General features: G+C 35.1%; 1 protein-coding gene across 4 annotated transcripts in view; it reads right to left on the bottom strand.

The window, feature by feature from the left end:
* Nucleotides 1-1,266: 1,266 nt before the first annotated feature.
* Nucleotides 1,267-15,851, bottom strand: part of METTL15 (methyltransferase 15, mitochondrial 12S rRNA N4-cytidine) — a 100,386-nt gene continuing 85,801 nt past the window's right edge. For all 4 annotated transcript variants that reach the window (XM_088145848.1, XM_088145850.1, XM_088145847.1 and 1 more), the window contains 3 exons: nt 14,137-14,328; nt 9,688-9,866; nt 1,267-1,790 (listed from right to left, as the gene is read on the bottom strand). In XM_088145848.1, the coding sequence (XP_088001974.1) occupies nt 1,351-1,790; nt 9,688-9,866; nt 14,137-14,328 (811 nt within the window). In that variant the 3' untranslated portion in view covers nt 1,267-1,350. The remainder of the gene's footprint in view (nt 1,791-9,687; nt 9,867-14,136; nt 14,329-15,851) is intronic.

Raw genomic sequence — 15,851 nt, 5'->3', positions numbered from 1 at the left:
ATGTAAGGAACAGAATGTTTAGGAATTAACAAGATAAAATGTTGACACTTTAACTTATCTTAACTATTTGTAGCCAAACCATACCACTATAATTTGTTGTTGTTTAGTCGTTAAGTCGTGTCCGACTCTTCGTGACCCCATGAACCATATTGCGCCAGGCCTTCCTGTCCTTCACTGCCTCCCTGAGTTTGCTCAGTTTCATGCTCATTGCTTCAGTGATGCTATCTAACCATCTCATCCTCTGCCGTCCTCTTCTCCTTTTGCCTTCAATCTTTCCCAGCATCAGGGTCTTCTCCAAAGAGATCTCTCTTCGCATTAGGTGGCCAAAATATCTGAGCTTGAGCTTCATTATCGATCCTTCCAATGAGCAATCAGGGTTGCACTATAATATCAGATGATAAAAACTGAATGGGTCCAAGTATAGTTTGATGCAGCTATGGATTAACCAGAAATTTCTGGTCAGTTCTGAATTGTCATGTCAGTAGATCCTCAACTGTTTTAAAATACACTTCACACTTTAACATGTATAATTTAATGTATAAAATAAATCATGGTTGGTTTTAAACAACATTAATTTCCAACATGTCAGAAAGCCAAGGATATTTCTTGTGTGGGGGAGGGTAGGGGGAGATTAATACTTTAGCATATACAATGGCACAAATATTTCTCCTGTTGAGGATAAATCAATCTGGCATTTAAAATCTTTTCTGTTGCAGTACCTGCCCTCTGGAACAACATCTCCAGAGAGATCGTCATTCATACAACTTCACCTTGCAGTTGTTCCACAAATCTTTGAAAACCTGGCTTTGTTTCCAGACTTGGGGTTAGGGTGGTTGCTGAACCTCTGTTAATTTTTTGTCCCCTGGTGTGTTGGGTAGTTTTCTCCTGGACATATGTATCTTTTCCCCTTCATTTTATTGTTTCTTACTTTTGAGATGTAAGCTGCCCAGAGTCATTTGGGAGTTGGGCAGCCTCTAAATCCCATACAATAAATAAATAGTCTTCAATAGCTGTCAAATCTACATGCCTACAGGGAAAATCACAGTTGTTCTACCTTTGTTAAAAAGTTGTTTCCAATGTAACACTAAAAAAAAGTGAATGAGGTAGCAAGGATGGGGAATGTGTCGCCGTTCAAATATGGCAGAATTATAACTGTGAGCATCCTGGCCAATTATCCTCACTGTCTGGAGCTGCTGAGAGCTGTAGTTTAGCAACCTTCGTATTTCCTCTTTAGTTAGAAAGATGTGTGCTATACAAGAGCAACAAAAAGCAAAGAAGACATGTCTGTGTTTTCATCTTTAATGTAAAGGATCATAAATACATTGTATGAAAAAAATGTAAAAAATAAGTTCATAACTTGATAGCTCCTCTTAGCTTTGCTGAGCGTCCTCTGGGATTCTTTTTAATTTCAGTAGCCTGGGGAGTAAGTACTTTCCTCTCTATAGGTTTCCATTTTGAACCACAATTTATAGTGAGCAATTCCTCCTCCTCTTCTAACAAATCCTTTCTTGCTCTCTTGATCTTCTGGTTTACACTGAGGTTGAACTTTTCTGAAATATCTATCCCATGCAGAAATCGTTTGACAATACGATCTTCTAAAGAATGGAAAGTAATTGCTACAAGTCTTCCCCCAGGTTTTAGAAAATGTTCAGCTGCCTTTAAACCTTCATAGAGTTCATGTAGCTCATTGTTGACAAATATGCGCAAGGCTTGAAAAGTTTTGGTAGCTATATGTGCTGGTCTTGAAAGCTTGTCTTTTCGAGCATACAAAATTGTTTCTGGAAAAGCACCTATTTAAAAAAAGAAAAAAAAATGAACACAAAAGTATTCTGGCCTTCAAGCACTTCTGAATGAATTTACAGTTACTTTAACAATTAACTATAGTAAATATCTAGAAATGGATGCATTTTAATACTGGCTCTCAAAATTTTAACAAGCTAGTGATAGTGTCTCTGAATCTCTAGGCTATTCAAAACTTCAATCTCATTTCTGATAAGTGTTGACATTATGCTGGTTCAAGTTGGCAAGTTCTGAAGAAATATTTTTAAATTATTTGCATTTATCATCAGCCAACATGTTTCAACAAACTGTAGCATATAATTTCTTACATTTTATACACACTTGAAATAAAACAACCTATTTTTACCTCTTCTGGAAATCTACAGTCATTCACATTATTCACCTGCTTTATTTGGCACCATGAAATAGAAGGAGCTCTGCTGCTGCTTTCCAACAAGTGCTTTAAAAATATACTTTTGTCTGATTTCATTTTGTTTGCATTCTCTTTATTTCTCCTATCAATCCGGTTCTGGCTTGATGACAGAGTTTCTTACTAAAAGATTTACCAGTGGACAAACATTCCATCCTATTGCTTGAAATGCATTATTAAATAATGGAAATGAGGACAAAATTTGGTTGTCTGTCAAAAGGTTACAATTGGGTATATGCCTCATTTCCATCCCATAATATGCAGAATTTACAAGTGAATGTCTACATGCAGAAAATGTTTTGGTGTTCATAGCAAACCATAGCTTTTAAATATTTTCCATTTTGAATTTATAATTTAAAGCATCATATATATTTCATGTATATATGAAATTTTCCTTTGGCTGGAGCTTCTTGGGGGCAATGAAAATCTTTATATAAGATTACATACAATTCATATATTCAGTTGGGCCATATAATGTAATTTCTATAAGTGTGAATACACAAAAATCCAGTAGAAAAATAAATCCATCTAAGGAAACTCAGCTCATCTTGATGAAACACTTGGCATGAATTCATTTGCTTTAACTGGGACTTGCAGAAACTGGAAGCTATTTACAAATCCTTGATAAATTGTTGAAATTATATATTAAAATAATGCATCTTTACCATATAAATCCAGATGTTCCAACAGAGCAACTCTCATAAACCATAATCATGTATTAATTTAATTTATATACCACCAAAACCTAGGGTTAACTAGAGTTTAGCAACATCTGGAGAATCACACAGTGCCTAGCCCTAACATAAAAAATGGCAGCTTTATGACATTATGGCTCAAGACTGAAAATGTTATGAGCAACAGCGTATTACAAGTAAAAATCCAGGTTTAAGACCTTGTCTACAATGTAATCAACGTTTTTATTTCTGACACTCCCAATCTTCTTTTGCAAGTACAACACCCAGTTTGTTTCCAAACTAGAAAATCAAATGTTCCGAATCAAATGTTCATTTAAAGCCGGAGTGCAAAAAGTGAAGTCTGGGCACTCAATAAAGTCCATAAGTGTTTCTCTCGTGCCCCTACACTATCCCCAGACTTGGTTCACCTTCCATATTTAGTCCCCCCTTTGTACTTTTTTTTTCTGAATTGGGATAAGGGGTAAAACAGTTGCTGCCATTTCATGCTTTAACTTCCTCACCACCAAACCTCTCCCCAGAATGAATGCTAGCATTGCCCACTTTTGAAGTACAGTCTTTGAGATGTAGCTTGAAGTCTGATAAAGCTCTTCAGCTGATGGGAATTATGTCTCTCTGCCTTAAAGCTTTCAGAATACTAGTGGCAAATCATATCTGGGTTTATTGTAGCAAAAGGATTTTAAAAATGTGTATGTATTTTATGGCTTAAGGACCTCATAGCCTAGGAACTATTTTTTTCCTGAATTTATAATACAATTTTTTAAAAAATATGAATTCTGTAAATTAATTTCTTAATTATTTTTAAAAATATGTAGTACTGAAGGCACTTTCAGAATCTTAGCAAGATCCCAGTTATACCAACCTGAGACTGAAAGAGAGTGACAGCTAGCATAATAATTAGGACAAAATTGCATGAGGATATGCTGAGAGCCAGAGCGTGATACCCTATCATATTACTGAATACATACCCACTCAGGAAGTATAGATAGGCATGCCTTTAAGTGGCATTCAAGCAGGGATGGCCAAGCTGCTTCTCCCAGATGGCTTTCCACTCTATTTTGGAAGCTTCTGAAGTCCCCCTAAATTCACCAACACTGGGTTTTGATGCCAGTTTTTGGTGCTTTTTCATGAAGATACCTACTGTATTCTGCAGTGACCTGCTTTCCAGATTCCCACCCCTCTCAAAAAAGCTTGAAGTCCTTTAGTTGGACCTTATGCAACTTCCAATATTATTGACAGTTTCTGAGATGTCTGTTAGGGGCAGAATTTGAGGACATAGTACTCATATGCTATCTACATGAAACCACTGAGGGATTTAGTTTGAGGAAGTCTGGGGTTTCTAATTTTAATTTAATTTAATTTAATTTAATTTTAAGGACTTACATGACTTATATATGTAGACAATGCTCAGTTTTCTCTCCTCCCTTCATGTCAATCTCTAAAACTCACTGAGGTTCTGAATGGCTGCCTTAAAGGAAGTCATTAGCTGGCTATGGATTAAGAAAGAAGACCAACTCTGTACTGGTAAGACAAATCAACAGAATTTGTGATTCATAAACAAACATTTGATCTGTGTTGAACAGATTTTTATTCATTTTAAAAACATAGATTCACAATGGAGAATCTTGAATCACAAATATCAGCTGTAATCAGGAATACTTTTTTCACCTTAATTTTCTGTACCAACTATCTCCATTCCTAGAAACAGAAAAGCTGGCCATGATTATCAGTTTCGTTTATCAATTCAATTTGTGACTCTCTATAAATGAAGCTGTCATTCATTCATTTATAACATATTAATTAGTTAATATATAATATATTATGTATTTGCTACTTAATATACAAATTAATTATTTTGGCTTATATGCTACTATTATTTTGTCCTATAAATTACAAAAACGTCAGTAACATAAACATAACAAGAAGGCCCTGATGTGTAATCATTTGGGCAATAGAATCTTCAAGCATCCCCAAATGCTTCTCTGAAGAACCATTTGAAAATAGAATAGGAATAGAATAGAATAGAAAGGTTGTCTGATTGCCTGGGGGTGGGATGTTCCAGAGGTGGTAGGGTGGGACATCCCTGTAGACAGTATTCCCTCAGAGGTAGGACTTTCAGCAAACCCTTCTACTAAATCTCACTGGGTGGGCATACTGAACTCAGAGAAGGCAGTCTATGAGATATCTAGGCCCTGAGTCATGTAGACCTTTAAAGGTGATAACTAGTACCTTGAACTGCACCCAGAAGCTAAATACAAGCCAATGCAGTTCCTGCAGTAGTGGTATTATGTGGGTGAACCTAGGTATTCCCACAACTACGTGGGGTGCTACATAAAAACCAGCTGAAGCTTTCAAATGGTTTTCAAGCAAAGCACCATGTAGACTGAATTGTAATACATGTAGTCTAGCTGCAAAATAACAAGGGCATGAAAAACGTGAGAAAAAAGCTGATTCAAGAAATGGCCACAAGTGGCAGGAGATGTAACTGTGTGAAAGCCCTCTCGGCCACAAACTCCACCTGTTGTTCGAGTCTACCCTTTCACATACAAACACACTAGTAAAAAACACTACAAACATTGATAAATATATGCCTTAGTACTTTAGTTATACTATCTACTATCATAGCTGGCTATCTTTAAGAAGCATCTAGGAACTTCAACCGAGTAGAATATGACATCTAGGCTATTAACTGAAGAGACTAATTTGGTCCTGTAGTGAATGGATGTACCAGTTTCCAGTTTGTTTCTAAGTGCAAATCAAAGTACTGGTGATTTCTCTTTAAGCACTTTATATTTAGATTAGAATATCTGAAGAGCCATCTTCTAATTAATGCTGCATAAGTTTTATAAACAGAAAAATATTTTAATAGTGATATAGTTAGTTGTTTTTGACTACTTTTTAAACCAATAAAGATGGATATAAAGGTTGTAAAATAAAGAAGCAGACTGCCTGGAAGCCAGGGAAAAAGCAAAAGAAATAATTTAGTTATATTTTCCCTCCTAATCTCAGTTTTAACAGAATGAGTCCAGTCAAGAAAATGAAAATGGATAGACAGAAGGATTTCATTCTTCACTACTAGTGGCTCAGGAAAAAAAAAAAAAATCTAATCTTGCTCACACCTTTGCATCAAAAAAAAAAAAAAAAAGAATGCTGGCAGTGGAAGAAAAATCTGCTTGGTAACAAGCTTTACTACAGATAATAATAGAACAAAATTTGTATGGGAAGCATGCAGAATAGATTTAATTCATAAAAATACCATGCTTCTGGCAAATAAATGATTTAAAATCCCAAGGAGAAAAAATATCTGTTGTTTAGTTTGAGGATATTCTGATGTTGTACAATGATTAAAAATCTAATAGATGTGCATGTTAAAATGCACTAGATTGTAAGCTTCTGAATTAAATTCACAAATGCTGTGCCTGCCAACGAGCGGCATTCAAGACTTCTTTGTGAGAGAGTGTGTATGGCAGACTTTAAAAATTAATTCTTAGAGGAATTTCCTGCTGAATCTGAATCACATTTAATAAGTTTCAATGACACAGCTTATGTCCTTTCATCTAGAACTGGTAAAAAATGTTAATATCCACCTCAAACTCTAGAACATTTCAAATTGTTAATTAAAATACTGTGAATTTGGACTAATCTGAATAAAATTTATTTATCTAGTATGATTGTTTAAAGATGTATACTAGCTTTTATGCTTCAATTTCTTGACAAGTTAAATTCTCGTAAGTCAGTAAATTACTAAACCAAATAAAAACAAAGAAAACTAAATCTTGTTTTTTGATCAGAAAGAATGAAACAGGTCTGTTGAGAAGTTGAAATTTGTTGCATCTTTACAATGGTTCCTTGATACTCTATTACTTTAGATTTCATGACTGAACAAAGGGTTGGGTTCAGTCCCAAAAATGGCCCTTTTAACTCTATGATTCTTTCTGTGAATAAATGCATTGTGCCATTCTAGTCCTACAATATTAAAGAGTTTAGCATAGACAGTCAAATGTTTTATATCATATGACAAATGCATTTACTGATATATGAGTCATGTGAGACCCAGTTTGGTGCAGTGGTTAATGACCAAGGGCTAGAAACCGGGAAAGTTTTAGTTCCACCTTAGGCACAAAGGCATCTGGGTGGTTTTGGGACAGTCGCTCTCTCTCAGCCCTAAGAAGAAAGCAAGGGCAAACCACTTCTAAAAAATGTTGCCAAAAAACCTGCTTGGACTTGTTCAGGCAGTTGCCAGAAGCCAAGACAAACTTGAAGGCATGGATTTTTTTGTGTGTGCACGCATACACAGACAAAAAGGTCATGTAAATGATGTTTTCTTCCACAGAAAAAAAAGTACTAATTACACACACATACACATACCATCACCACTACCACCATAAGCATCACTGGAAAATCTGCCTTACTGTGATTCTGGCAATGTAAATGTTCTACCCTTCGTGGAAAAAGGATTCAAATTGTTCTTGATAAGAATGCAAGTTTGCAGTTCAGAAATTATGTTAAAGCATATCCATAACTTTACTGTCCAAAGTAGGGTGAAAGAAATATAGGGTATAACAAATGATCAGTTAGACCAATTATTAATTAATCTACATTATATGGAAGGGGATTTGACATTGTAAACAGAGCTCTCCTTGAAGATTTTTTCAGAAATTTCTCTTGGTCCAGACATCACTTGCTTAGGCTCAGCTGCTGACTTGCATATTGACTGTTTAAAAAGCACTGATTTTCTATACATATTTGAGTACAATTACAGCGACTACTTTTTTCCTTATAAAACACATTATTTTGGTCTAGGGTTTTTTTAAAGACTGCCTTATTTTAAAGTGTTCTGATGGAGTTTTTTTGGAGTCAGGATTTCCTAACATGTTACAGTCAGGAAAGACAGAAACTGGGGAACAAGATTATTTTTTTTAGTAGCTCATTTTTCTATAGCTGATAATGTGTACTCATACTTCTCACATGTAGGTTAAAGTCTAGTCATTGTTACTGTTTATCCAGTGTTGTAAGCCACCTAACTATAGTATTAATTGAAAAATAAGAAATATGAAAAATGACTGCATACAAGCATTTTCAGTAGTCCACAAAGATAAAAGGTGAGATAAAGGATATTAGGAATATTTGTTTCATATAGAAACAGAGAACTAAGACAAAAAGCTTTAAATAGTTTAAGGGACAAATATCACCTCTTATCCTGGGATATTTATTTGCCAGTAGATGGCAATGTCCATTCTCCAGTAGTTTTGAATGTCTGAGTACCTATATATGTTCTGTATCCTGAAGCTAGCAAAACATTTTCGTTAACTACATAATCCTTGGCCAACAATATTAAAAGGATCCATTTTGACAGGAACACTATTCTTTGTGAACATAGTAGAGAAAGTGGAATCACTGAATGAGGAGGAAAAGGGGGTTTCTGGTGTATAATTATTTCTATATGAGCCTTCTAAACACTCTCAGATTCTTCAAGTGTTCTGCAACATTATGCAGGTTAATATTTTACCCATTTGATTATAACTGTCACTGCCTAATTCTTGGAAAGGTGGTGTCTCCTGCCTTCTTGCTGACATTAACATGGTACTGAAGGAGAAATGTTATGTCTGAATTCAGAATTATATATATTCTCCTGTAGGTGTCTGGCCATTGCTTGAATTATGTATAGACACTTTGAAGTCTTTGAATCTCTAGTTAATGAAACAGCAATTACTACTACCTGAGCCCCTGGAAGTCTGGAAAGATGTTAAGAGTCAGATTCAACCCCCCTAATCTCTATGAATCAATGCTCAGTCTCCAAAAAGGCAGCTTGATATTCTTATGTCTTCTAAGACCACAGATGATGGTTTACTGTAGTAAATTCTGAAAGAATGATCAATCAATCATTTAATGATTAAAAACCTGGTGTGCAGTGAAATCTGCCTTTTTTATTTCAAGTTATATTCCACAGTGTCCTCACTGTGTACTCATAGGTCCATAAATATGGATTGGAACTTATCTGAAGTTCCCAGAGTAGTTTTTTAAAACAGTGTAACAACAACAATAGATTATAGTCACAACAATAAAACTTAAAAGTCTTAGAGGAGGAAAAAAAAGTGTGTGTGTCTGTGTGTATCCCCCCCCAAAGCTACTTTTCTTTTCAACTGGCTTCTGAAAAGAAAAAGAAAAAGAAAAAGAAAAAGAAAACCATGTTCAACGAATCTCCCTGGAAAGGGAATTCAAAAAGGAAGGTGTCAGAACTCAAAGGACTCTGTATCTGTTCACCAAATCCATTCAATACTGGACAGATTTATGGGGAGCAGAAAGTCCTAAGCATTTCTCCAAGACATGTAGCCATACGTCTTATTAAGTCCTGTTAAGTTTATTTTATTAGTGTCAGTGATTGAAATATCCTATTTATCAGTTTGTCTTTACAGTTGAAAAAAATGCACAATTTATAAATAGCCAACTTGCCTTATAACAAAATGAGATTGTGAAAATAAAGGCAAATAAATGTGTTCATTCGGATAGGTAAAGGCTTCTTGCTTAACATTCCTTCTGTTCTTGTCATCTCAGGTTTCACCTTGGTAGGCAAAATTATAAATGTCATCATGTAAAATCTATTATTAAACTAATCAGCATTCAACAATATAAAAGGACAGAGCATATGGAAAAAAAAATAGCTGACATCAGAGCAGGATAGACAGGATTAGATCCTGCATGATTTCAAGTACAAATAGATCCCTCTGGGACTTGTGGATTAATATTTTTTCCCTTTCGGACACTGCACAGAATTAATGAGGATACCTGCAATAATGCTGGCAAGCTGCCGAGTTCTGATGATGGGATAGATGCTGCGTGCCTGAACAATTGTTGAAGCTATTTTCTTGGCATGCTTCTCCTCCCCATATGTTTTCAGGATGGACGCAAGTGCCTGTTGATCTAAAGCATTCACAACATCAGCAGCAGTGGGCATGTCAGGATACCTACGCACAAGAACAGCCAATTAGTTCACTGACGTCAGCCTTCATTGACAAGGGGTGAAGCTTCACAGCATTAAGTCAAAGTCAAATACACACTTGCTGCGTAGAGGTGCAGAGATTTTACAATAAGAAAATAGAAACAGCTTTTAAAATATCTTCTTAAAAATTCATATAGAAGTTCATTCCCACCCTGTTAAACTATAAAGAGTAGTTAAGATATCTTTTATCATAAACTTTAACGTTATAAAAGTTGATAATACAGCCATAGTTCAAATATAATTCAGAAAGACAACATATTGCATAATACTAGAATGTGAATTCATTTCACAAGCAGATATTTTTCCAAGACATCATACTGCTTTTTCTATTGGGGAAAAAGGGAACCTTAATCTCTCTGACCTTTTTCCTAAAATCTGATGTTATGAAAAATAATCTACCATGAAGAAAAAGTGATGTATTCAATGATCACTTAAAGAAATGGTATTAAAACAAATAAATAGAAAAGAATTCAAATTGATCAAGTTCAGTAAGGTTCCTAAAATATCAGGAGGGTGGGGCAGGAGAGCAACATTTTTTTATTTGCCTTTTAAAAATGAGTATATATACATATATATACACACACAAACACACATTTGATTAAGAGTTCTATGTTTCTTACAAGGAAAGGTGTTCCATAAAACATTGGACATATCTGTCTACCACAAATATAATCACGGCAATTGAATAGAGATGAACTAACTAGAAAAAACATAGCAATTCCATTCTTCTGGAAAAAAAAATATTGTCAGGCAACCTGGTTTGCATCGACCTATTAGTTTCAACAGTGTTCAAAACAACAATAAGAACATTTATTCAAGAGGTTATTTAAGTAGGAAACAACTCCTTCAAAATTACTAGTACTGTTTCTATCTTCAAACTACTTAGTCAATTTCAACCAGATGAAAGATTTTTTCTTTTTACAGAAAAACTGATTATGCTTTGAGAGATAAATAATCCACAATGACCAGTTCAGAGCAATCTTCTCAGCATAGACACTGAAGGCTTGGGAATCTTTAATTCCAGATGAATACCAGACCAAAAGGACAAAAGTGAATTAGAGGCACGTTTGCATTCTCCCTTTCTTTCTGAACCTTTCCCCAAACTACAGATTGCGAGATATAATATGTAATATATTTTTATCAATTCCACAGTTGTCTAAATTTATCTCTAATATGGAATCACAGCAGATAGCCAGAGGAATTTGGGATTTAGTCAACTGAAAGCTGCTTCAAATCTACCCCATGTTAACCTTAATCACATTTTTATTTTGACTATGACACTCTTTGTTTGAGTTGGTACAGAATTACTACAAGATTCTTAAAGTTGTCTCTCTTTTGTTCCTTAATTTTATCTCTTCTATAAGTCTGTGCATTAGTAAATGACAGTTTAAAATTCTGCCAACATTATATACTAGTTCAGTCAGCCAGATATTTAGACTGGATTTAGCATTTTTATGCACCTATTGAGTCCTTCTCAAGGATCTGGGATAGACAGATGTTGTTGTTTGATGGTGTTAAAGGCTATAAGCTGTTCCACGTAAAGCCTTTTACAATTGACTGATGGTGATTTTGGTCTTTCTTGTAGGCCAGATTGGTCTCTTCAGTATTCAGTAAGCCTTCATGGTATACCAGCTTCAGTGCATCTTCTTCACTGTCCTTCAGATATTCTTCCAATGCCCTTGTTACTTCTTCAACTATCTGGTGTACTTGCAACATTCCATGCCTACCTATGCTCCTTGGTAAGTAGAGTCTGTCAACATCGCTATGTGGATGAAGGTCATGATTCATTGTCATTATTTTTCTGGTCTTCCTATCCAGGGCTTCCAGTTTGGCTTCAGTCCAGTCCACTATTCCAGCTGTGTATCTAATGACTGGAATTGTCCAGGTGTTTACTGCCTTAAAGTCTACTGAGTTTGGACTTTAAGATCTTCTTCACTCTCATGATGTATTCACTACTAACCTTCTTCTTGACTTTAATGTGCTTGATGTTGTCAGCTTAAAGGATGCCCAAGATATTTGTAGTGATCTTCTCCATCCAGACTCTTGATGTTATTTCCATAGGGCATCTTGATTCCTTCAGTTTTCACATTTTTTCCCTTGTTGATGGTAAGGGTGGCACATTTGTCCAGTCCAAACTCCATTGCAATATCTTGGCTGTATATTCCGACCATGTTGAGCAGCGATTCTATTTCAGATGGTGTTTTTCCATACAGCTTCAGAATATCCATGTAGAGGAGGTGGGATAGCCTGGCAGATGTTTTTGATGTTTAATAGCCATGGCCTGACTTGTTCAGTATTGTTGATAGAGGAATCAATGCAATGACAAACAGTAGTGGTGATAGTGGATCTCCTTGAAATATTCCTCTCTTGATGTTAACCTCTCCCAGTCTATCATCATTGACCAACAACTGTGTCTTCCACTGTGCCATTGATCTTTGCACAAAGCTTCTGATGCTTCTACTGACTCCTGTTATTTCTAGGCACTTGATTATTCCAGTCATGTGGCAGGGAGTTGAATGCCTTCTTGTAATCAATCCAAACTATATTCAAGTTGGTCTTCCTTCTCTTGCAGTTTTCCAAAATCATCTTGTCAATTAAGAGCTGATCTTTTGTCCCTCTGCTGTTTGGGCAGTTTCCTTTCTGCTCAGGTGGAAAGAGCTTGTTTTTAACTAGATGCTCTTGGACTGCATCAGCTACCACACCAGTTAACAATTTGAAAGTTGTTGGTAAACAGGTAATTGGCCTGTAGTTGCCTAGTGCTGCCCCTTTTGTTGGATCTTTCATTATCAGGTAGGTTTTGCCAGATGTTAACCAATCTTCAATTTCACCTCCTTACAGTACATTGTTAAACTTCTTGGCAATTAGTGGGTGCAGACCAGTCAGATGTTTCAACCAAAAACCATGCAGTTCATCTTCATCTGGTGCTGACCAATTCTTGACCTTCCCTGCCCTTTTCTCTACCATTTCTGCTGTTATTACAAGTTACTTCATTTCAGTTTCTTTTTCATTCTTATCTACCTCCTTTATTCAAGCTGCATTCTTGTTATATTTTTTGGGTTGTTCCATAGCTGTACCCAGAACTGCACTGTTTCTTCTTTGTCAGGTGTTGACTAGTTCACTGCAGTCTCCCCATTGATGGATTGGTAAAAATGTTTCTGATTCAACTGAAATTGAAGATTCTGCCAGTAGCGTGCAATTTGAACTTCATATCTGCTGATCTTCTTGCCTATAGCTGTTATTTGTTGCTTTATTATTTCCAGTGCTTCCTTGATCTTCCTTGTTCTTGGTGATATTTCTTGATCAGGTATTCTTTGGTCTTCTTGGTCTTCAGCTTCTTTTTTTTCATTTGTTCTAGCTTGCTTGTGTCTGATCTTAGCATGATGATCTTATTTACCAACCTGATCTGCCATTTAGGTGGGGTGCTGTTTGGCTTTTTTTTTCTTGTTTGTTGATTTTGCATTGAAGGAATTCAATTATAACTGCAGCCATGATGATGATAATGGTGGTGATGATGATGATTTTCACTGAGCCATTGACTCTAGGGCTACTTTTAACAATACATATCTATTTATTGTTGCATATACTTCGCAGCTTCTATTCAAATGTCATATATATACCCACACACATATAAGACTACATAAATGTAGTCTTCCAATGAGCTACATAAATCCAGATAAATTAAAAGATTTGTCACATAGACACTGGTAACAGCAGCTATTCAAATGGGCAATTTTAAAACAGATAATGCTTTTAAAGGAATTCTGATGAACAAACCTAAAACGGGTTCAGTGTAATTCCTATAAAACAGCCTGGAACAAAATCATCATTGGTCTAATTTGAAGATTAGCAAGGTGTGTGCATACGAATGGCCTCCCCTGGTTTAATTCCCTTGTACCTATTACAATCATTCAATTTTGCTTGGTCAGGACTTATATTGCTTCAATTTTAAAAGACAGATTTAGGACCAATATCCTTATGAACATTTGTAACAATCTAACTGCCGGGGAATGGATAGTAGGAGGAAATGGAAGAGAAAAAAAATGGCACCAAATCCTGAAAATAGAACATAGAATACTATTTTGCCAAACAAAATAAAAACTGATATATTATATATATGCAGAGAGATATATCAGGGTACAAGCACAACTCTGTACCCTGAAAGGGAAATTAAATTCAGCCTGATGTTGAGAAATTGATTACTAGAATTAAAAAAAAACAGGTTTATCAATATATACCTGCCACCATCCATCCTCATGTCCAATGGGCCATCCTTTTTTAAGGAAAAACCTCTTTCTGGAGTATCAAACTGCAAAGAAGAGCAACCGGCATCCAAAAGAACACCATTTAAACTCGCTGGCTGTACTCCAGAAGATGTTAATAAGGCTTCTGCTTGACTAAACAATCCTAGAAGAGGCTGTATTTGTTGCCTATAAGAGAACAGAAGAAAAGATAAATAAATAGATTATTAGTACAGTTACATTTAATGCTAATACCATCCTGGTTCTATAGGCACATAGGTGTGTTTTATTATTGTACTCTTTTCTTCCTCTTATTGTTAAGTTCTTAATCCTTGTTAGCTGCTTAGTGAGTGGATGGCCATATAAATTGAACAAATAAATAAACAGATAATAATTAATAGGCTGTTTATCAAAAACTATGGAGAATACCACCCTAGTGTTTCTAATATCACAAATTTAAGATAGCATAAAATCCTGGTACCCTGGGAAAATTTTGTTTGGAAATGACATATTGACATATTTATATCTCACCTTTCAAAACAGAATTTTCCCAGGTTAGGCAAGGCTAGTTTTTGGCATACGTATGCAGCTTCAAGCATTTCTACTCTCCCTGCCCCGCTGTGAATAGAGAAGGGGAATGCCAATAGGTTTAGGAGACTGTTTCAGTGTTGAAAAAGTTGAACACTATACTGAGATCTACAACTCTTTTGTATTATATTTATTAATAAGAGTTCTAAAATTTTAATTATTTTTCAATTTAACTCTGCCAGAATAAATTCTGAAAACCAAGATATCTAAGTTGCATGACAAATATAATTAGAATCTTGTACTCCAAACCTAACTTTTAAAATTTAGAATATAGCATCTTTCTCCTAAGCTTACTATAAATATGTGTTATTTAGGAACTGCAAAACTGATTTTTTTTTTCCTGAAGATATGGCCTTTAATAATTCTCTCTTTTTTATTATTAAACCAACTTTTGGGAAGTAGACATGAAGAAACAGAATGGCCAAAAGTGAAATTTTAGTGTTTTTACACAATTTTCTCATAACTAGCAAAGCCAAAATAAATAAAATCATCATCATCATCATCATCATCATCATCATCATCATCATCATCATCATCTCTTTTGTGATTACAACTTTTCAGTAGATGTCTGTCTTAATTATACTACCATAAACTATATATTTGTAAATAAGCAATAGCATGTTGAATCACTAACAACTTTTACAGGGAAGATTCATTAACTTGAAATCACTGGGGAAAAAGGAGGGATTGGAAATCATGGCAATTTGGCCACTTATATAACTATCCAAGACATATTCATAACTTATACCAATTAAATGTTCATTTCACAATAGAATAAATAAAATGTGGCATAATATTGGCTCTATGCTATACAAAAAATGAATATTGTCTAGGAAAGATTTATTATGCATGTTCCAAAACTCATGGATATGTAAGGGTTTTTAAGTATTCTCAGCAAGTAAAGTAAATTTAAAGTCCTATTAGATCTTTGAAGTCCTTTCTGTTGCTTTATTGAAAACATAGTCTTGGCCCAGTCATTCTAACATCAAAAGAAACAATGCCTGTCCCAAATGAGTAACAGTTCTTTGAACTAATGCAGGCGTTTTGTCAAGACCACCAAGGTAAATAAAATAATCTTCAGAAGCTGACATAGAGTTAACTATCAAAAGGCAACTCATAAATGA

This window comes from Python bivittatus, unplaced genomic scaffold (assembly GCF_059951505.1).
Source record: "Python bivittatus isolate LINGU-HERP-01145 unplaced genomic scaffold, Pbiv_v1 ctg000480_np1212, whole genome shotgun sequence".
Taxonomy (NCBI): Eukaryota; Metazoa; Chordata; class Lepidosauria; order Squamata; family Pythonidae; genus Python; species Python bivittatus.
The sequence above is the reverse complement of the archived record's forward strand: the minus strand, read 5'-3'. Positions and strand labels throughout refer to the sequence as shown.